At 40.4% G+C, this 24,240-nt stretch overlaps 1 protein-coding gene across 1 annotated transcript; it reads right to left on the bottom strand.

Annotated features, from left to right (window-relative positions):
* Positions 1-6: 6 nt before the first annotated feature.
* LOC311272350 (E3 ubiquitin-protein ligase RNF19A-like) lies at positions 7-22,730 on the bottom strand. Its single transcript, XM_084378697.1, has 10 exons — positions 22,593-22,730; positions 10,891-11,719; positions 7,357-7,565; positions 6,572-6,716; positions 5,654-5,816; positions 5,414-5,528; positions 5,033-5,191; positions 3,770-3,989; positions 3,403-3,546; positions 7-3,032 (listed from the first exon to the last, which is right to left on the bottom strand). The coding sequence occupies exons 2-10, from the start codon at positions 11,496-11,498 to the stop codon at positions 2,234-2,236; spliced, it is 2,562 nt and encodes an 853-aa protein (XP_084234823.1). The 5' UTR covers positions 11,499-11,719; positions 22,593-22,730; the 3' UTR covers positions 7-2,233.
* Positions 22,731-24,240: the final 1,510 nt, after the last annotated feature.

Here is a 24,240-nt window from a genome sequence, read left to right as displayed (position 1 = left end):
AAAATATACAGACAACAAGCTTTATTGAGATTTTTATTGTTTAAGGATATGCATTTACATGCACATTATAAAGCAAATAATTAGGGAATATATACTTTTTCAAATCGCATAAGCTTCTTTTGACCAAGTTAGAAAATAGACCTGGCACTAGTCTTCAAATAAGAATATAAAACTCACAGGAATTTAACAGAAGGAACATAAACAGGGTGGGAATATCCTGCAGCTCTTTAACTCTTAGTCAACACCTCCAACTCTCTACTCTCAGACATTTCACGCTGAGCTCGTCTGGTCGACGTGCCAGCAGAGTAATCTGTGGTCAGGCTGAAAATTTACAACAGCTGCTGAACACAACATCTGATGCTCAAAATGCTGATAGCTTTGGATAGACGGGGTTTTATTGTCAAACAGAGCTGACCAACAACACAGGTGAGCTGACTTTGGCTACTGTCGGGGGAACATATTTAAAATATTCTTCCGAAAAAAGCCATTTTGGTCTTGATGTTTAAAGACCTTTGTGTTTAATCCAATGGTGTTTTCTATTCTGGAGAAGCCATTTTTTGACCTCAGGTATTAAAGTTGATTTCTAAAATGAAATCTTTTGGGTATCATAAAGTTTATTAGCGGTTCTGTCAAGTGGCCTGAGAGCAGTCTTTGGTTGGCTGAACAAGCTAGTGTGACAGCTAGCATTAGCACTGAGGGGAAGGTGAGGATTTAGCATCAGATTTCAAGCATTTTGAGGCAAATATAATAAACTCACTCAGGACATACAGAATGAGGAAATACAAATAAAAACACTATACAAAGGATTTTTCCCCCAAAAGGCACTGCGGGTCCAACAAATAGAAAATTATTTGCATTAATCATTTGCGAGGATTTAAGAGAACAAATTAAAACACATTGTAGTTAAAATAAACCCAAAGGAAAAATCAAAAATTATATTTTGATTTGGATACCTTTTATCTTTATAAATTCACTACTGAATAATAAATCAGAATGAAATACACGAGTATATTCTCATTGCACAAGTATATCGGAGCCTCTTATTGCAAATACACTGGTTGTTTGACTTTCCAGTTTTAGTTGCTGATGACTAAAATGAGCCCCATAAATTGTAAGAAATGCTACAGTTTCGATCTCAGAAATTGGGCATGTCTGCTTTTCTCCCTTTATCTAATACACCTCTCATAATTCTGTGATAGACTAAAAACTGCAGTGAAAACTTGGTTACATTTGCACAGGAGCAGCCACAAACAAAAGCTATTTTTACCAGTGCACAACGGGGCTTGTGAAGGTGGATTCATGCAAGTTGGCAACTGTCTTAAATCCACAATACTATAAAAAGGCTACAGTTTGAGTCGTCTCACCCGATTAAACTAAAAAGTTTGGACCCAACAAAGGGCATTAAAACCAACTTTCCCAAAATGGAAAATAAAAAATAAGCAAAGACAAAGCACATCAAAAAAAAATAAACAGGAGTCACATTTTAAACAAAAAGCAACAATAATATTTTTTTTTGTATAGATGATTATGGAAAAATAGAATTTGCTACTGTTTGGACTGGTCCCTCTGAGGTTCAACAATCCTTTAGCTGTGGTGTTTCTCATGCTGTTTTAAGATGTCACAGAATGACCTGGTGGCACAGCGGTGGACCACAGTGATGACGTATCCATCCCTGATTCATGCAAGAAATCCAGATTTTTTGCAGATGCCACACTGGAGGATAAGTTCAGGGTTTAAAATAGCAGCTCAAGTTCCTATTGAAAATATATTTTTCTTCTTCCTATCCAGCTTTTATCAGTTCTGCTTTTTTGTGAGCTTGCATTCAGAAAATCATTCAGGGACTTTGCAGATCATCATAACAGCTGGATGGGCCTTCTGTAGTATCACACCACCCTGATAACACACTTTACACCTGTCTTCATACATTCAACTTGACCTCGCTGAAACATCTGGTTCACACGCGTCTGCTTGTTCTGTCGCTGAAGGACAGAATCAACTCGTCTCCTCTGACTTTACTGTGCTCTTGTTCACTTTAATCACAACATCTCTTTCCAACTTCTACCTTCTCTGTAACTGTATAGACTGACATTCACATAATATTCCTGCCTTCACAGCAGATAAAAAATATAATTAGACTTAAACTTGACCACCAGCTTCCCCAGATGCACTCAAGAGTGTAATTAGGTGATAAGGCTAACTGAGCTAGCAGCACCCAAAGAAGAGGAGAGTTCCTTTAGATGTCTGTCTGTATGCAGCGCTTCCTTGTTGGGCTTACAGGCTGTGCGGCAGTGTTTTTGGTGCTCTCTTTTACTTTCTGATCTTTATCTGGCTCCGTATCTGCGACACCGCCTGCGCCCTCCTCGCTGATGTACAGAAACGTCCCACTGCTTCCCTCCTTTGGTGACGCAGGTGGAGATGACGTTAGCAGGCGGTGGGTGAAGGCTGCGTGGCTACTCTGAGGTGGATAATGCTCCAAGCGGTCGTGCTCGACCTCAGGCATGGGTGAGATGGTGACGTCGTTGAAGGTGGCGGCTGGGTGATGGTCCATTGGGGCGGAGCAGGGTGGATGAGCTGGTCTTGAGGTTTCAGGATCTGAGCAGCTGAGCTCTGATGAGAAGTGGCTGCAGTGTGAGTCGGCCACTGAGGGCAGGCTGCCACTCAGAGACGGAGAGTCAAACTCAGAGGAGTTGGTGCTGCGCTGCTCCAGGAGCTGAGCATCCATATCTCCCCGTGTCTCATTAATTTTAGTGTCTCCTTTGCTGCAGCTGCTGGCTCTTTTCCAAAGCTTCCCTTTGCTTTTCTTGCCCCCTGAAGTGGAGGGTTCCTTTGACCAGGGCGATGACGGGCAGCAGTGGTTGTCGTGCTGAGCACAGCAGCATGCAGAGCTGCATGAGCACGTGCCTCCGCTGGCACCTTTAAGGCCAGCGGTGCTACTGCTGCAGCTGGCTTCATCCAGGCTGCTGCTGGCGCTGCAGTGCCTCACCTTATCCTGTTTGGACTCCACGTCTGCTTGAACTTCCAGACTATTGTCCCTGCAAAATAAAATCACTCAAAATTCACTAACAGTAAAATGACAAATCATTTTACTTATTGATATTCACTTTCATGTTTGTAAATAATCATCACTTAAGTAGGGAAAGGACAAAAGACAGTCGTAATTACTCCTTGAAGTTGTTTTTATGCCCTTCTAGCATTATTCTCTACTAAAGCAGAAAGCATGCAGGAGAGCAAATACTGATTAAAAACACACAATGACCTTCCTTCCAACCATGTGACCCTAGGGCATCTGGCAAAAGGTACTACAAAAACTAGGACAGGGATTTTTTTTTTAAGAATAAAAAAATAAAAAGTTCAGAAATGTGCTGCTGCAACATGTAACATGAGTATAATCTGACTACTGACCTTTCCAGAGGCATGTATGCATTGAGAATGGATCCCGCCATGGCTTTTGTGCTTGCGTTGTCACTGATTGTCCCGAGACTGACGGTAGCCGACTCTCCGCTCAGACTGCAGCGCTCCTTCTGCACATCAGCCTGCACCTCCATCCTGGAAAGAATGATTGACACAAAATACAGAAAATAATGAGTTGCCGCATGTTTGCTTAATCTAGTATAGAAGAATACAACGACAGATGTTTAGAAGAAAAAGATTTTCCTAGACAATCCAATCGAGGCGTACTACTCTCTCATAATAATCAACCTGTACTACCACATTTTTTCTCAATAAAACATTGATAATAATGCAGAGATATCCAGGTTCAGTCTATTACCTGTTGTAGCAGCTGCCAGAGAGGCTGCCGGTGATGCTGGTCCCAGCGAGGGCAGTGGTGCTGGCGTTGTCGCTCATGTTGTCCCGCTGAGTGGAGCTCATGCCGCAGCGCTCCATGTGGCTCCCGCTGACACTGAGGCTCAGGCCGGTCAGGCCGCCGACACTCGCTCCGTCTCCAAGGCTGGGGTTATTGAGCCGAGTCTCTGCCACTGAGGTTGTGTCTGAGGAGAAAAGTAGGAACAGGAAGTGTAATTTTATTAATAATTAGAAGACAAGGGAGAGAGAAATTGAGGTCAGTGTCTTTCAAAAGTTATATCCATGTCTAAACTGACTTTTATAGGCTCTTAATTCATCCTGGAATAACAGATTGATGAATTCTTAGGTGTGAATATGTGTCATCAAGTCTCACACTTTATGTTACTGGAAAAGGTCAAACCCCCTGCTGTCATTAGGATTAAAAATGATGACAGAAGCTGACAGAAATACAATCCGTCTCCCTAAACACCTCCTTGGAAGAAAGCATGATGAGCTCGACCTCACTCAGCCGTCAGTGACAAACACGTTGACAGGAAAAACCACAGACACCGCGGCAGTCATTTCACACTGCCACACACCTCAAACACTTCTGTTTTGGCACTTCACAGGCTATAAATAATCTATATGTACACACAAAGGCACTGACAGGTGTAGTTGTACCTCCGCAAGACAAACAAGAGGTGGATGAACACGAATATGTCAGAACACACAGCCACAACACCGCTCATTTTGTGGTTGCTAGAAAACGCCGCAAGTATTCTCCAAATATTCAGGTGCTGTGAATCATATGCCACTAATAATGACACATAAACCAATCTACAGCCACTGTATGACAGGAGAGTAAATTTTATAAGAAATTAGCAAATTTGGGTAACTCTGACAAGAATAAATCACTTGTGAATAAATGTTTCACTGATGAAGTTAATAATAATGCAGATGCTTGAGACGAAGTGGCAAAAGTTAAAAAAATCCAAAAGGAGACAGAAATGCAACAGGTTTATGGATATTAACTTGTCTACAGTGTCTTTTAGTCTCATATATTTCATGGTTTCTTCTTGATGTTTTCATGGTGGTTTTTAAAATATTTTTATCATCTATTTTATTTTTAATTCTGTGCTTCCACTAACAGCAAGACAAATACCCATTGGTGACCATAAACATTCCTGGTATTACTGTAAGAAATTGGTGGTGTTGCCTTCCTGTGTTGTTCTCAGTCAGAGATGCTCACCTGTAGCTGCTGCTCCACTTCCAATGTTGTCATTTTCGTCGTCAAACTCGATCCGCACCCCTTTACCGTTGCCAGCAGACACTCCACAGCCGCCGCTCCGGCACAGTGAGATGGGGACAACTCCATAGACATAAGCCAGCATGATGGGGACTCCAATGCCTACACAACACAAAGTAAATACACATTTCCAAACATATCCACTGTTTTAGTGCAAATCAGAAAGAATGGGATGTGACAAATGTTTTGGGCAAACCTCCAAACCCCTGATGGCTTTTATTGCTACTACTGACCCACCAAAGAAACCCTTTTTAAATAATTTAGCTGTTATCGAGAAACAGATGGTGAAGGAGAGGAAGGGAGAAAAAAAACCCTCTTTCTTACCAACAGTGACTGCTGCGACTACAGGCGACACGATCACAGACAGCGTCACACCACCAGCTATCACCAAGTTCCTCTTGTGTTTAGAGATGTCCTTGCCCTCATAGCGATTATGGATCTGAGGAGGAAAAGCATACTTTTACTTACTTTTACAAAATCTAGCTGCCTTCCTTCTATCTAAACTGTTGGTTTAGACCGCTATTGTTTCATATCATTCCTCAGCTGTCTGCCATTAGCTCTCACCTTTCTGCCAACATAGACTGGGATGCCAATGATCATTGCTGGGATAGCAATGCCAGCTATGAGTGCGATTCCAACGGGTGCGCCCACCAACGTGCCGAGCTGCCACAGGATCTTCTTCTTTCTGCTCCAGGGCTTCTTCCCCCAGAAGGTGCAGCCTGACGGACTGTGAGGATTGGAGGGAGAGATGAAATTTAAATAATATCAAGAGACAATCAACTACTAAACATGCATCATTGATTGTATATAAAAGGTGGACAATGCGTCCATTGTCCACTTCCTCCCACTGTACAAAACCTAAGTCAAAATATCCTAGATACAAGGACTGCCATATTGCGCATCTTTTATTCAACAATGGATACTCACACATGTGCATATTTTGTATTATATTCTGTTTCTTCCTGTCATCACAACACTCAATTGCTAACTGAACATAAGGTAGGTAGCAAAAAACTAAACATTTTGGACAATCTATTTCAAAAACAAAAAGGTTGACAGCTTGGAAACGTCTCATAATCAGCAGAAGAGGTAAGATTATTTTGTCAAAATATTTCTGAGTCAAGAATGAACTTCACACCCTCCGGTCTTAACTTTGTGCTCAAAGTCACTAAATTCAAGCTGACTATTATTCACGCCCCTTTTCTCTGCTTGAGAAAAAACATCGACTGTTAGACAGGAAAAAACACTGACTAGAGGGGCTTTAAACAAAACTGAAATGCAATCCACTGTTTACAGTAATGGTCCAGTTCTGGCCAGAGACCTTTCTTGCATGTCAAACCCCGCTCTCTCCACATGTTTCCTGTCTCTCTACACTCTTAGCTCAAAATCTTAAAAAAACATGAAAGACACACAATAATAGTAACTACTACTGCACTGAGTGCAGACGAGCTGTTTTTTTTTTCTACTGTGCGTCTGTCTCACCTTAAATAGTGCAGGTCAGAGATCTCCTTCATGCAGAGCCAGCAAAACTCGCAGCCGCAGACAGCGCAGGTCATGTGATTACAGCTTCCATCATTCATCTTGATGATGTAGGCAGCACAGCGAGGGCACGGCTTGATGTCATCACCTGGTGGAGGTGAATTGAAGGAAAGCCAAATGTGAATTTACAATATACAATACACACTGAAAATATTCGTCAAAAACTCTGAATGCTTCAAGCACGGGACTAAAAAAAGGGTGATGGGTGTGCTGAAGGTACAGGTGTATGAGGCTGCATGATATCGGAAAAAAAAAAGCAGCTCCTTGTGCCGGTTAAAATCGAAAAAGTTATGCATTTCACCTTTAAGATTATGAACACATTGAGGGTTTACTGATCAGTTAAAACCTTTGTGACTCACTTGAATGTTACCTGATTAACCTCCCAGCACCCACGAGACAAAAATGAGGTATTTATCAATCTCAGCTTGAATCTTGTCTAACTGTAGTGGATTATAACATAGAGGGTATAGAGTTAATCTGTAGACACTTCAAGATGAGACTGCATCTTTCCATGAGTGGATGGTTGATGATATGCGCCATCACAGTGCCCAAAAATGTGGCCTGCAACAGACTAGCTGAGCCACATTCTTGCCACGATCACCTTTACAATGTCATACACCTTTACTTCTGCCTGGCATGACATTGCACTTCTATTGCACATGCGCAAGTTGCGACGTCGATGTCAAAATGATTAATAGTGTGCAGCCCAAGGTGTGTGTATTTTTTACCTGCGGCTCCACTCTCTTGGCTGTAGCTGAGGGAGGAGGACCTGAAACTCCTCAGCCTGAAGGTCTGGGCCCTTTGTTGCCGTGCTGTGTCACATGTCTGGTTGGGATGCCACAGCTGTTTGCAGTGGTAGCAGAACTCTGTCCCGCAGCCCTCGCGCCCACAGGTGATCTTTGGGCAGCTGGCACAGCCAAACGCAATGACAGCGTAACTGATTGAGGGAGAGAAAAAGAAATCAGCCAACATGCTGGTTAATATATGCTGGTAGGAAAGCTTGAATGTAGTAGTTCGACATACCACTAGGGGTCAGCAGGGCTAAAATGACAGAGCAAGAGTTTAAAACCAAAGGAACTACATCTAGTGTGTTTAAATACAAAATTCCAGTACGCTTTCACAATATACACTGCTGACATTTACATCACTTTGAGAAGTGTTACATAACTAAAGGAAATTAACTGACTTTCTGTGATTTCCCCAATGAGCTATGTTGCAATGAGTCAGTGCTGGCTCAATCAGTTCTGCATGGTTGCATGTCACCATGGTATCCCTCATCAATCATTACAATGGTCAATTTGAGAGCGATTATTGAAAAGCACATGGCATGACCGAAGTCCAACAATTAACACAACTTGACAAACTGTTTGTCATAAAAATCCATTGTTGCAGCAGCCTCAATTAAACGGCTTTATTATCTGTGAAAAATAATCAAATAATTGTAGCAGCTGTTTCCACTTGTTTATTGACTCACAAACCATCTTGTGTCCATCTGGTGTGGACAGGATAAGACATTAATAATTATTTTTATTAAGAGGAAGATACTGTAGAAAAGAGAGCAGAGCACCTGGCCTATTAATAAAGTAAGTATAACTATGAGAACCTCAGTTAAACCCTGTGATAACTCAAGTAATTCAGCCTCCTTCCTGTAGTAGGTTATCATGGAAATTAGAAACCAATGATAAGGCAAAACAAACACTCTATAATCTGCACAATGTGCAACAGCTTTATACTGGATATTACTGTGTTCAAAAGCTTAAAAGGTCCCGTGAAAATGATCCAAATTAGAAATGCAGGTTGCATGAAACCCTCAGCTTTCTAGTATTTACAAATGTAATTCTGTAAAATGCCTGCAGCAAGACAGAGCCGCTTATTTAGTTCAGCACATATTCCCTGAAAGTGATTACAGCTCAGTAATTACCACGGCTGCTGGCTGATATACACAGTTGTTTACTTAGTCAGGATCTTGTTTAAAATAAGACGAGCATTTAGTCCAATAGAGATGCAAACTTCAGCTGATACCGGCAGAAATTCGCCCTTGCACTTTACATTACTTTTGATAAATACCACTAATAAAAACTAAATTGCTTAAAAATTGTTCTTGAAGTTTTTAAGTCGTTTTTCTAGGAAAATCTTTTAAAGGGGCTTTGTGTAACTTTTTGTGTATTTATTATATGTATTTATCACTTTATCGGCCATAAACATCTGATGGTGATTTTCAGGGCTATCGTATCAGACGAAGCAAACAAAAACAAATGTTGCAGCAACTGATGTCATGACATCATTTTACGATGCTTGCCAAGAAACTGACACAATCTGCAGTAGTAGTGAGTAGGAGTTTTTGTGGGCAGCATATACCTACAGAGCATTCAGTCTAGACAGTTTCCAGACAGTCTCCTCTAACACCTCAGTGAGGCAAACTGATGGCAAATGGTGTAAAAGTCGTAAAGTGGATGGAGGAGCTTCCAAATGGACTTTTTGGTATTATTATTATACAGTACATTTCAGTGTCTAAACAATCTCTTACTGCATTCCTGTTTTGACTCATGTTTTCATGCTGAAAACTAGTGGTCCCATTTTAAAAAACTACTTAATTTGCACGAATTACAAAAAGTACAAGTCCAGAAACTATCCTGCATAAGAATAAATAATGTATCTCTTCCCAGCTGTTACTGTAGAGGTTTCTCAACTTTGATGAACTTCTGAGCTGACCAGCAAGGTCCAAGAACGTAGTGAGCGTAATTATAGAACAATCAAGGGTGACGGCATTAACCGGTGGAGAGTATGACAGTGAGCCAGAGCTGAACTGATTAGACGATGAGAGCAAGAAGCTCATGAAAGAGCCATTATTCTAACAGAGAGGGTCGCAGTGTTGTTGCAACAAAGCCAAGAGAGAAAGGGGGCGAAGGGTGAGGCCATTACTGAACTCAGCAATCACTCCAAACTAAGCTAACGCTGATATCTGCATTCAGGGAATGTGGGTAAGTAGCTGCTCCGAAAAACACTTAAAATAGGCTGCTGCAAATGCAGATGAGCAGTTTTGATTAAGCTGTGTGTGTGGTTGGTTGTGGCCTAAAGGTGCACTACAGAACAGGTAAACCAGGGTGACCTAGCTAGCCTCCGTTTGGGCCCCTGTGAGCAAACTGTTGAATCCCTACCAGCTCCAAACATACAAGGCCCTGACCTGACCCTCACCTCCATCGTCACCTCCTCGTGAAAGAGGGAAACCAGAAAAACAGTTTCTCCCTCACAGAAGTTTCAGAAGGAACGGACTGAGGTTTGCAGAAGTCCATCTCAAGCTTATAATTTACATCGCTAAATACTCAAAATTCAAGACCCAGACGTTTTGTTTTTATTCACTTTGGTCATATAAATGTTGTTGTTTTTACTTTGTTATGTTCCCCATTTTTTTAGTGTTTTGTTGTTTTATTCTGTGCAGTGCTCCTATAATATTTCTGGCCTTGCAGTCTCTGCATTATTTTCGCATTTTTTATCATCCATCCCAGAAGATTTTGAGTTTCTTTTACCTTAACTTGAACATTTACAACAATTTAACTTCCTTGTAGCACTATAACATAAATCATTTCAGAGCTTGACTGATACTGGATTTTTGGGGACGGTGCCAATAAAAAAAAACATTTTTGGGAATTTAATAATTTGCCTGAGCATCTTTTTTCTACATTTTGTTCATTTTGTTTCAATTCACATATAAGCTGATACAGATATATCTGAGAGCCCCTGTTCACTGTTAAATATGCTCCTATATTTGGGGATGTACATATGTGTGTCCCTCTACAGACCATCATGTGTACAGAAAAATGACAGGTACAGTCTCACAACCACATCATCGTCGTCACTTGCTACCCATGTCTTTTTTAGATGACTCATCAGGGCTGACAGAATAAGTGGGTCTCTTACTGCTACAAGTTATTTTTATCTCAGACATCAATACAGAGGGTGGGGTGAACTTCAAAAAGGCCAGAGTACAGCCTTGAAGTTTCCCTGATAGAGCTGCTTGCTATGTTATTTTGGGACTCATGTTTTTGTTGAATCAGACGCATGAATCATCAGGCACATCTCAGGGAACTGAAATTAGATTTTAGAAATATTAAATATAAATTGAAAAATGAATCCTCTAAACTTGTATGGCTAACTGGTGAAATCAGATCCTGTAAATCTGAGTATGCTATGATGCCATAAATCTAAGGTGGACAATATTATCCCTTGTGTAGCCTATATAATCCATCATCTTTGGTTCTTACCCACAGTCGGGGGCAGGGCACCAGCGGCAGTCCGGCTCAGCCACCAGCCACCTCCTCAACATGAACTCCTCGTACTTCTCCATGAGGGCCCGGTCCCCCAAGATCATCCGGATGTCGTGGGGGTTGAAGCGCTCTGAGCACTCGGGGCAGCAGATGTTGACTCGAGACTCTGAGATTTCGATGCGCAGATACTGCCGCAGGCAGTCTGCACAGGAGCGGTGGTGGCAGGTCATGATGTCTGGAAAGCGGTCCCGTGCGTGGCGCAGTAGGCACAGAGGGCACTCCAGTAGCTCTGATGAAGAACCCGACACTGATGAAGTTGATGCTGCTGCAAGTGCAGACTGGGCAGAAGTTTTATCCTGGAAAGTCTCTGCCTGGACATTTTCAGTGCTGACAATGCCGTCCACTCCAGCGGCAGCCTGCAGTGGCCTGGACTTGCGCTTGGGGTCGCGCTCAGGCCGGCGTCGTCGGCCGAAGAGTGAATGTAGGGACAGACGGCGCTTCTTGGGGGTCTTGCGAACTGAGGGGAGGCTAACAGAGGAGGCAGCAGAGTGAAGGTCTCGCTCTGAGCCTGTGCTGCCATGATGCTGCTGGTGAAGGCTGCTCATCACGCCAAAAGGGGCGCCGCTTGTGCTACGACCAGAAATCACCACATCGGGAGAGGAGATGAGGGACGGGGAGAGGATGGAGGACAGAGAGAGGGACAGGATGATCAGGGGAGGGGGCTAGGCCGCTGTTAGCTAGGACATAGCGGCTAGAAGCTGGTGTAGCAGATTTGGAAGTATGGTGAGATCTGGCCCTGGTTTGAATCACAGTGATGAACACCAACCTGACAGAGAGGGAAAAAAAACAGAAAATCAGGTACAGAACCAAAGCTGAATTCATTAACTTTTAATGTTCTGCAGCAAAAAGAGAAGCATCTCAAAGCGCAATGTAGTGGTGTGATTCTCAGGGTGAGTAACAGCCAATCAGGTGGATATTCAACATTTAAAATCTGACAAAATCGATCAAAAAAATATAGTTTAGGCTTCTCACTAGACTAGACAGAGACTGTTTTCAGGAAAGACCATCCCTTTGATAATAAGGAGTTTTCTGGCAAGCTTCAGGCATTTTTCAGGCGTGTCTTCTGTTTAAGTCAGACTGCTTACATAAAACAACTGCAGGATTTCCCAGGAGTGTGGATTAGTCATGTGCAGGCAAAACAAGACAAAATCCAGTGTTTTTCCCATCGTAGATGCAGCCACAGCTGTGTCAGTGAGCCTCTTGAGCAGCCACACCTTGCTTCAAATGCTTCCACATGCTCTTATTTTGAACAATATGAACAACTAAAGTACAACTCATCATTTGAGAGAGCAGAGTTCATGTATGTTTGTAGTGAATGTGAAGGAAATCTGTTTGAAGGTGATGCTACACAGAACCAACAACAGGACAAGCATTTGATTCTCATGATTTTGTCCTGCAGGCATGCATCAAAACAAAAGATCAATTCAAGATCTCCAAGTGATGTGAAGCAAATTTCATGCCCAAACAAAACAGTAGAGTTTGTGGGTGTGGTGCTATGCGATCTACCACAGTTGACAGATCCAAACCCAGCTAATGAATGACATTTTTTGGATCAACATCTCTGCCTTCAACTGATTCCTAAACAGACCAAGTAATGTAAGGAGCAGAATAGTGCTAATGTATCACTATTTGTATTACAGCAAGGGATATACCTCCGAACATCAACACAGGTGCTGATTTTGTGCTGCATCACACTTGCAGCAACAGAAACACCCAGATTACAGCTCTAACAAACATAAACAACGCTGGCTAAATGACCGCTTTAATTGGTCAGATGGGAATTAAGAACTAGTCTACAAGATAAATTGAGCACATTTTTCAAGGTGAGCTCTCCAGTCTATCGATGCAGACCAGTCCAAAATCCACAACAGGTCTTTAAAATCAATAACCATGAGCCAGATCAGGTGACAATACTGACTTTACAACCATTTGGTGTAATCTCATTTTAAGTGAAGAAACGCCATGTACTATGTATGTATGTATGTTTGTATGTATCTACAATCTGTCTAACTCTTTCTCATTTGGAAAACTAAAAACGCAGCCCTGATCCACTGACATCAGAGTGTTAGGCAACGCAACGTCGTGATTAAAAAATACTTTTTTCTCCTTGGAGTGTTACTCTTGACCATGAGACAAAATTTACAATGCTGGTTTATTAGTTTATTTCAGAATGTTACCGCAATCCGAACAAAGACATTCTGTGCCCTGGATAAGAGATATTTATTAGAGACTCGGTTTGTAAAATATACAGCCTGTAATGCCGTTGCTCCCATAGACTGTATAATAAATATTGGACTTGAACAGCCAACATGAATCTTTTTTTTAACCTTTTCGAAACTTTTGTTTTTTGGAGCCAAAAGTGACCATATTTGATGAGAGTGTGGAGTCCAGGAAGATGTCCTGATTGGATTAGCCACACAACTATACTCTACTGTGTCATCTATTTTACTCTAAATGGTATAATGAACATCACGCTGCTTTGAAGAAGATTTGAAACAATTGAGATTGATAAAACTCATTAACTCAGTAACTTATAAAATTAATACAAAGCTGATATGATAAATCAAGTGAGAAGTAGGGTCATTTTTTCATAAGCATAGACTTCTTTTTGCAGCCAGTGGAATCGACCCCTGCAGAAAATTAAGACAAAGGCAGGTTGAAGGGACTTGCGGTTCATTTTCTCAGACCCGAACGTCCACCTAGGGTTTCAACTATGATGATAATGATCAGTTTTTATTGTCGTTTAATATGTTTGTTTTATCTTTATTTATTGCTTATTGTTCATTTACCAAAGCCCAAGGTGACATCTTCACAGGTCTCGTTTTGTCCACAATCCCAAGATGTTCAGTTTACTGTCGTATTGGAGTGAAGCAACCAGAAATTCACCTATAAGCTTAAAAAATTACTCAAACCAATTAAATCAATCAAACTACTTGATAACTTAAAAAAAAAAAACTTGAAAAAAATAGCATTGATTAAACTTTTATGGTGCAGCCCTTATTTAAATAACTTAACTTATTTAAATAAATAAATAAAGTTCTCAAAGCTATAGATTTATCTTCAAAGTACTGACGCACATTACATAAAGGCAACGTGGAGGACGAGGAATGATTTCCCTCTGCTCCTCAATTCCCTTCTGTTTGTGCGTGTTTGTCATTAGGGACTAATTTCAGGAAAACTCCTGCGGGAGCCAAAAGGTGACTAATTAACAAGCCCACTACAAATCTCAACTGGGACAACGATCCTGCAAAGCACAAACATTCACTCTCACAACCTAGAAACCTTAGTCTGACTGGCTGCGTTTTTTTTCTCCCCTCGTGATGACCTGCAGGCAGCAGTTAAGTTTTACTACAGCTACTTTAGTGTCAGAGGAAAGTTTTAAAAGTCTGCCTTTTAGCTGCACAGCCAGAAGCCGGATTCAGTCTGGTGCCTCAACTGCACGTGTTTGGATGCTGATTCTCTTTCTCTTCAACCAAATTATATGTTGAATTAATTCTGCATTAACAACCAGCACTGAAATACTCAAAGTCTCTAAAAATAGGTCTGACTGCACCAACAACTGACTCGGGTCATATTTTGAAGGTGGTCTGGATGTGTGCCCAACCTCCAACCTGTGCTGTTGTTCAAAGCTATATTTTTTGAGAATTTTCCCTTGACGTGCCTTCTCTGAGCTTTCAACCAGTGCATCTGACATTTTTACAAATGTCTTATTTTGGAAAATTCATATTGAATTGCCAAATGCCAGAACTTTTTCAAAATTGACAAATGCTAACTGGCAATCAACCAAGTACGAACCACCATTATTCTTCCTTAATGCGTTTACGTCAGGTCTACTCTACACACCATGATCATATTACAATCATAAAAGTGCTATAAAATATGTGTAGTGTAAACATCTGGTCCCTTCACCTCTTTTAAAAAGGTCACACTGGGATTGCAGACAGCATGACACAAGAGAAGGAAAATTAATTTTGAATGTCAGGTCAGACGTGCTGACAAGACGACTTCTTAGATGGAAGAAAGGCAGAAGTAGCCACTACTCACAGACTGCAAATACATGGAAATAGTTGGAGCATTGGCACCGTTTGAAGTGAAACAGTTTGTTCCGTTTGTCATTAATTCAGAAGGTGACCCACTTATGTTATCAACGCAAGACTCAACAAAGTATCACCGAGGTTATCTAGCAGGCAGTACGCTTGAAAGTGTCACTTTAAATGGACTTTGCTAAGAAAAAACTACATAACAAACATACATGGGTGTGGAGGACTAGATTTTACTAAGCAGCCACATTTAGCTGATTACAACGTTTAAGTACATTTAATGTAAAGTGAACCTATATGTTGAACTGTGCGCTAAAGATAAATGAGACTTAAAAACATCTAAACCATAATTGTATCTCATCAAGCCATTAGCACTGGAGCCAAGTTGTAAAGACTAATGTGTTTTAATTGGTGGTGCTGAAAGTTTAAGAGTTGCAATTAAAACCCAAAGCCGGCACATGACATCTGAAATTTAACACACAACACCAGCGGGTAACGCGACATGAGATGATGTGAGGTGACGTGAGACGACACATCAGACGGTTTTGTTGGTTTGTCAGGGCAATGATGCCACAGACCCAAAGACAGACGGGTGACTCTGGAGAGATGGCACAATAATGAAGCCTCTAAACCAGATCAGAGTAAATTATAGGGCTGCTGGATAGGGTAAATAAAAAAATCATACTGCAGCTATTTGAAAAAATATTCCCATTGCAATATGATTCAAGTTTAGTAGGACTGACCATTTTGCATCACAATTATCATTTTCAGAGATCAAAACTATTAAAGTCATAACAATGCGACACTTGTCATGAACATGTTTTCCTACATCTGGAGAGCAAGATTATAGGCTAAGGCATCTCTGCAGCACCACAGTACTTTTGTTTTGTCACACATTTTGCACATTTTCAGGCAAAAATGTCAAATATTTCCTGGTTCCAGCTTGAGTGTGAGGATTTGATGCTTTATATGGTCATTTATGATCAATCTTTGGGTTTTGGACTTTTGGCTGGACAAAAGAGACAATTTGAAGACATAACTTTGGATTTTGGGAAATATGGTGAGCATTTTTCACAACTAAACAACTGATTGATTAATTATTAAATTAATCAGCAGAATAATTGTTAATCAAAATAATTTTAATTGCATCTCTTAAAGCAACTACAGACTACTTTTGGGCAGCAAATTTCCAGAGCCATACTTGAGTATCCTCGTTCTGAACTGTGTCATGAAGCAACAAAAGAGGAAAATGCTTTTCTGATGATCTACTGACCATGAAGAGAACTTCCACCTTGAGGCCCATCTGGTACAGGCTAAAGCAATGTACTAACACTGTAATTCCACATCATAACAAAGCCTGATGATGTATTGGGTCAACTTGCCAAGTCGCAAGAGCAAGAGGAAATTTTAACAAGACGAGGGAACAATTTCAAGCAACCCACAAGGCGATGTGAAATTACAATCCCAAGGCGTAATTAAACTGGAAAAGCCTGCCTCGGCACTGTACCGAGAGTGAGTGGGACTTTCCATGCGACTGTGGTCAGTGTGTGCGCTTGTGTGCATGCACATGCATGTATTCAAGTTCTGTGGCCGAGGGGTAATCACATGCAACCACAGCTCACACACTGGGATGGTGTCCCAGTTCCTGAGACAACCCCGGGGCAGGAAGCCCACTGCGGCAGAATAAATGGTTTCAAGCTTCCGTCAACTCTTAAAAGAAATCAGTGTTTCCATCAGCTGATGCTACACCATGAATACCATTGTAATATAATTTAAAGCTGTGTTTTCTACTAGAGGGACAGGTCAATGCAAGGATACTGACTTTTCTGGGAGTCGTGTATAATTTATATGTCAAGATGGATGGGAAAAAAATAGTAACAAAATGTGTCACCCGGGGCTGTGGTGGTAATGGTTTTAACAAGTATGGCTCTTCAGACCACGAAGCAATAACATGTTGGTTCTTGCACTGCAATAAACAAAATAAATCCAGGTTTCCATTGCCTGTAATTTTGCAAAGAGACAATTAGGTGCACAACCAAACTGCAATAGAGCATTTTATATTACAGGTCCTTGACTGCACACTGGCACGTCAAACCGGGTTTCATAAATATGTTTTGTAAGGCTTTGGACTATTAATATGCTATAAACAGAATTAAATCTCAAATTGAAACTTCCTTTCCTGAATATTCATGTTAATGTTGCTCTGCATCACTTCTTCTATTTCCAAACTGAACAGTAAAGCACAAGATCAGTTAAGTCAACCAGTTTTAAACTTTAGGTTACTTGCGTAACCCGGGTTCACTGTGAAGCACATAAAAAGAGGAAGCAGCAATGCGTTGGGTAAAATGACTGTCTCTCTCAATTACAGCCATACTGATGAAGATAACGATATAGTGGCCAACACGAGGTGCTGTACGTACACATATTTGATAAGGATACCTTAAATTTTGAGTGAGTACAATTTGATGCACATCCAAAAAGAAATCTGCCTCTAGGAGATATTGACTACCCATGTGTATGTATTTGAGTCCAGGTGAGTTTTAGGTAATCATAATAGTGTCTCGTGAAGAAATCCATGCTGAGTTTCTCAGTGCTAAAGTGCACATTTAAGCATAGAGGAGGTAAACTTCCTGGGATTTTTGTGAGTTCAGTAGCCTATGCCTGCCTTCAAAGAAATCCTACATACAATGATCAGCTTCCAGCACTGGAAACTACTGACTCAAAGCGTTCATCACGTACACTAATTTCCGGTGACATTCCAGCTGGAGGACAGACTTCCTGATTATGACAATGCATTCAGTTATTATGGCTTGAGATGGAGGAACAGCCAGGGAGACTGGATGACAAATTCTATGGAAAAGCTACCACATTGAGTGGAAACATTTCAGCTTTTTTGATACCGTAACTGCAATCAGAAGCAAATTCACAGTGGAAAAAAGTTCCTGTTAGACTGCCGACCATTCATCGGGTGTCAGCCAACTTTCTGTCAGCTGGACAATGGATAACCCAGTAGCTTAATGAATCTTTATTTGGCCTATTATCTGCCAGTCAAAGTATAATAATAATGTCTGACGTTCAACAGATGGTAGGGACAGGAGGCACGGGAGTGAATGCCTCTGAGCTGCTTTCAGCACTATTTACTAAACAGTCTGCTTTACAGCCAACAGGCCAAGGTACTTTTCCACTGGATCTGGTACAAGACAATGAGGTTGCATCTTAACTTTTAATGGAGTCTTGCTCCATCAAAACTTAAGATGCAACTGGGGATGCAATGATTACTATGCAAAATTCTCTACGGTATAAATAAAGTGGTTATCACACAGGCAATTTAAAAACATCAGGTTGTATTACTTTTACATTTGTCCATTCAGCACCATGGAGACAGCAAATAAAGATGACTTGTGTTTGCCCCAGCTAGAGGAGGAGAGATGCCATTTGCCTACGATATAGAGGGACATCTATGCGGCCCAGTGGGGTGCTGACAGGGACCATAAAGGAGAAGAGCCACACTGTGCATGCACTGTATACGTCCAATCGTTCTCACTCATTCATTTCAATGGCAGCTTGATTTCTAAGATGGGAACTGCATGTGCACCTATGGGCCCTAACTACCACTATCTGTTGCTTTTTTCTAGAGAGCCTTTTTAAAAATAATAATAATAAAAAAAAAGCTATGTTAACATATGATGTCAATTCACAAAACACACTGTGTGTCCTCAAGGTCGCACAAACACATAACCAACGTATTTCCTCGTAAAACATTTGGAAAGCCTATTTTTAACTTTTCCTTCCCTGTCTGCTGGGGCATTACTGTGACTAAAATTTTAATTGTGGTGTAGGAAACATTTTTTGTTAAATAACTACAAAGTGTCACATTAAAACAAAAAAAAACCACAATCTCTGTGCAGCAGTCATTAATAGACACAGACGAAAAGTGAAGGAAATTACCCACAATGCTGGTGGTTATAGGCTGTTTTACTCATCACTAAACACAATCTAACACTGAAACCAGAAATGACGGAAATGGTGATATTGGGTAAACCCACCCCCTCAACCGTCTATGTCATATATCCTCCAATCATTTCATACCATGACACTGTATGCACTTTCTGCTGAAGTCTTTTCACCCCAAACAGCAGGGGTGGGGGAAGCAGATGGGTGGTGTGATGGGGGAGACAGCTCTGTTCCCTTTGCTACAATGAAGGAGGAAACAGACACCAACAGCTTTTCACAATATCCCGGCCGTGCTGGGGCTCACTGTTTGATCAAAGCCACAGATGCACTGATTTGATTCCTTTAAATGTATTTAGCTAGAAATGTTAAGTTCTTAAGACAGTGCTTATTCACAGTCCTTATTCACAGTCCTTACATACTGCTATACAAATAAAATTTCCAGAGAGCTAACTGAAATAATCCTGGAATAAGCAGAGGACTGGACCTGGGTCTCAAAACACAAAATGGAGCATGTTCTTAAGGTATTAATCAACAGATGCACCTAGATTCCCAGTTTACGGTCGCCATTGGGAGACTTCAGTCTTTACGTTTATCTTATCTGTGTCCACATGATTAGTTACTCTTGTGATTGCCCTGAGATAAACAGGAATATAAAGATGACCACATGCTGTGATGATACTTCCTCTAATGGTCCCGCAAAATAAGGGCCAACCGAAACTAAAAGGCCACGACATGACGTTGATTAATCATGATAACGTGATTAGTGCCTGATGCAACGTGATTAGCGCCTGATGCACAAATGTTTGCTAGCTCATTAATCAAGCTAAAGGACACATTGAAATAAGGGTGCATGGTTGTAGGGCGGAGACATTAATGCCAGAAAAAGTAAATGCTTGCTCCATAGCTCATGGGTCTCTCCTGTCGGGGCTGGCAGTGTCACAAACAACAATACTAGATGGGTGACGATCACTGGTTACTAAAATACTATACTGGATTATAAAAACACTGCTTAAATTAAATGTTTTGATTGGCTATACAATTTAAAAATTAATATAACAGCATATCTTCTATATAAACAGACATGGGGCTCTTTCATTGGTACAACAGGCATAGAAATGTATTTTTTTTTCAACTGAAGATCCAAACACTGTCACTATAGGATAATATAAAATAATTTAAAACATAAATGATCAGAAAGTCCCCTCAACAACTGACCAGCAAACTGAGGTCAGTTAACCTTTGCTTGGTTCATATTGGAGAATTGGTGGTGATGGTGAAAGCCCTGTGTGTCAATAATGTGTGACTAGAAAAAGAAGAACTGCTTCGTTCATCACAGGTTTACTTAACTGCATTACGTAAGATGAAAAATATGGGCCTTAAAAAACAATCGAAAATGCTTAAAAAATAAGAACAATACGTTGTTTGAGAATTCACGGTCCGGGACTCAAATTCACACATCACTTGGATCAGTGGTGAGAAATGCCGCTGACAGGTCAGCGAGTAAGACAAAGGGTTTGAGATGACGTAATTTCAACAATCACATGAGTCTCAAAATGTTACAAACTTAGGAGCATAATTAGTTTTTCTGTTTACATTCAGCAAACCTGATAATTTAATTAAAGTTAACAGGGACAGGCCATTATGAGCAAATAAAGCCCTGTGACTCATTGACATAAAGCTCCAGAGAGGACTAGATTAATTTGTCATGCATACAATTACAGTGACACAGTAAATAAGGAAGAGCTACGCCCATCAATTGACCTTTTATCTATTCAGTAAACTATTGTTGACAGTGCTTTGAAGTAAAACGCATTTTAGGAGAGCATTTCCATTCACTGAACTGCGACGCGTTTAGTTACAGGGTGGCAGATTAATTAAGACAAGTCACACCACATTTGAAAATACTGTTACAAGTAAAAGATGTGTAAATATTATCAACAATACAAGTTTAAAAGTACAAGTATTCATTACATGCACAAATGAGCCATATGGGAGCTGATTTATGTTATTTTACTATTGCTTAATAACTGTTGCAACTTCCTGGTTTTAAAGGCTGCATTACGGTAAAGTGATGTAATTTTCTGAATTTACCAGAATGTCCTACTTGTTCTCATACTTGCCTTTACCTAATTAGTCACTACATTCATAAAACCAAGGATTATTTATAAAAAGTCTCATTGCGATAATATTTTGTGAAAGCACCAATCCAGTCTTAGCATTTTTGCTATGGAGGAGTTTTTAAAATATCAGGATATATATTGTGTAGGTGATATATATAAAATATTTGAGAATTACAAAGACCTGGATGTCTGAGAACCTTCATCAACACAGCCTAAAATATTGCAATATCATTTTAAGGCCATATTATCCGGTCCGAACTACAATATATACCTAAATAATGTAGACGACTTAAAGTATAAACTATAGAACTAACTTAATCAATGGCACCTAAGCAATAAGTCTTGAGGATTCATGATTTCAGCTCAGACATAGATGTTTTTATGAGGATGGCAGTATTCTTGTTTATGTCTGTTTGTTACACTTATTTCTCTTTTTTTGACATCTTTGTAGGTGAGCGACAACCTCACACTAAAAGCATTGTGCTGAAGTGGGAGCTATGGGTATAATCTGAAGCACCATCGGTAAAACAATATAATATTTGTGTTGGAGAAGGAGTGATAGCGTTAATGATTTCAAGTTAATGTGGATGCTAGACAGTGCTCATATATATAATTATGATGTCCTGATAATAGTAGAGAAATGTTTGTTTTTTTGTAATGCAATGTGCCCAAGCACTTCACCTTTAATGGTATTAAATTACAGATGTTTTGGATATTTAAAATTTGATTGTGGTGTCATGATAAAATTTAATGTTAATCTTCAGGTTTATGTGGCACACTGTCCACACGATCCTCATATGACATATCAAACCTTATGTATAACTACCCTGACGTTTTGAAGCACGACTTTACTGCACAGTGAGAGAAAACTTAGTCGTCTGGACCTGTTCCAACGATATATAGTGATTAAAATCTGCTTTTCAGCTCATGCACAAGCGTGAATACGTCTTCCAGAGCCCGAAAGCTAGAGTGCAAACAGAGTACTGAAAAGGGGATATTAAGATAACGTTATTTTGCATCCAGTAAACCACACCAATCCACGTAGTTTTACAGGTAGTGGAGACACTATAATAATTTAAAAAGACATGTGAAGAGGCTCCGTATGTGTCATCTGACGCTATGAACAGGAAAGACCTAATTCTGTTTACACCATCCACCTGGCTAACAAGCGTTAGCCTGCTAGCTAACGAAATCAGATTGGGCTAGCAGGAAGCTAGTGCCCAACTTTAATCGCCCCAAGAGTTGCTGAATAGCTGAGCTATGGTGTTTGCTCACCCGCCAGACGATTAAATCGACAATATGGCTTATTTAAATTAGTAAACGTCGCGGCAATAAACTTTATCTGGTGCCAGTAGAGGCTTTCTGCCGACCAAGAGTTTCAAGGAGGAAAAAATATACAAGCTAACAAAGCTAAAAACTGCTAGCTGCTCGCCAGGCTCGAGGAGGAGGAAGTTCTCTTATCTGTGTTATAATAACCAAACGTTAGCTAGTTCTGCCTGGAAACATCGTCCTTGTCCGTACTCACCGGTAAATTTCCACCTTCCTACTTCACCACCGCGGTGTATGCTGCGGTGTCCATTTCACAGTCAGCCGTAGTTTAACGAAAATGTTGAAGAAAACTTCGCAGGGACGCCAGAGTGCATTCCCCGAGTGAGTCTGCCTGCCGTCGTCAAGCCCGAGAACAAAATGGCTACAATAAACATTCACACTTCCGGTCGGAAATGTTGGTTTTTCATAATAAAAGACATCAACCTTACAACACCACAGCCAGTACACAAAAATACCACTGTACTAATACTAATACCAATACATCTTAGCTAGTAAAACTTTAATATTATATTTAGCTCAAGTACTGTACCTAAGTACAAATCTGTACTTTACTTGAGTATCCCAATTTACATATAGTTCAATAAATGCAGTGGAGAAAATATCATAATATTGCCTTGTGTGTACAGTAGCATAAAATGAAAATGCATAGGTAACACCTGTACAGCACTTAGGTAGGCTAAATTTGCTAATTACTCTTTACCACTAGATGAAGAAAGGGGCAATAACTACATAGTTTTAGTATGTTTTTCAAAGTTAATTGTAATAGGCATATGTGAAGTAACATACAAGACTAATCAACACGAAACAACTTCAGCAAACTAAAATAATTTTGCTGTGAATTGAACTAAAACCGCCTGACATGTAGAAGAAGAATTCCTGAAAACCACAAACTAAAACAAACATTAAACTACTCATCCTAAACGATATCACTTGTCTGCTGTCTTATTCTCATTTGTCTTATTTGTTTGCCACATTGCTCACTCAGAACATTTCCTCCTGATCACAACCGCTGACTTGACACGTGTTCAGTCCCGGCCAGTGTTTATCCCGTCGAGGAAATGCTGCCACCCTGTGGCCACTGGTGGCCATTGCCATACATCCATTATATACAAGTAAAGACATTACAGTGCATGTACACACACATGCATCCTTCTAGTTTCTGACACTTAGGGGGAACATTGCAAAGGCTTCATTCATCTCTGAGTAATTCACCCCACTTCCATCTAAAACATAACCCAAGTCCCAACACTAACCATCTTCCAATAATAACAAATAAAGGACTTTTATGGCCACAAAATAGCACAAAAAGCTTTATACTACTTTCTTCACATATGCAGTAGTACTCCTCAAGACCTGTAAACACACTTGAATGTGTATTATTGGAGTTACCCTTTAACTCAGTTCAAAATAGTGTCCAGTGCGGTTTCAATCATACCTGTCCAAACAAGGTTGTTGTTTTCTGATTTTTTGTCCAGACGAGACTTTTTCTCATCTCTGTCTCTTAGTAACCTGCCTCAAAAAGTGAAGTAAATGAAAGATAAGAGACCAGTCAGTTGAACCATCAGCTGTGGCATCAAGACAAAGCTGTGTTAGGTGAAAAGGAAAATGTGCAGCAGTGCTGTAACATTAGAAATTCTCCTGTTGACCTCTTTCTTGATCTGTAATCAGTCCCATACGAATCAGATTACTGAAGTGTTCTTTATCCGGCACACCGAGCGTCACATTTCTCTTTGTTATGGTGTTGTTTGACAGAATGTGTATTACCACTGGACTAATACTAATACCAATACATCTTAGCTGGTAAAAAAAGAACTTAAAATTATTAATTAATATAATTAAAATTA

Source organism: Pagrus pagrus, assembly GCF_965226575.1.
Source record: "Pagrus pagrus genome assembly, chromosome: 17".
NCBI classification, from domain to species: domain Eukaryota; kingdom Metazoa; phylum Chordata; class Actinopteri; order Spariformes; family Sparidae; genus Pagrus; species Pagrus pagrus.
The sequence above is the reverse complement of the archived record's forward strand: the minus strand, read 5'-3'. Positions and strand labels throughout refer to the sequence as shown.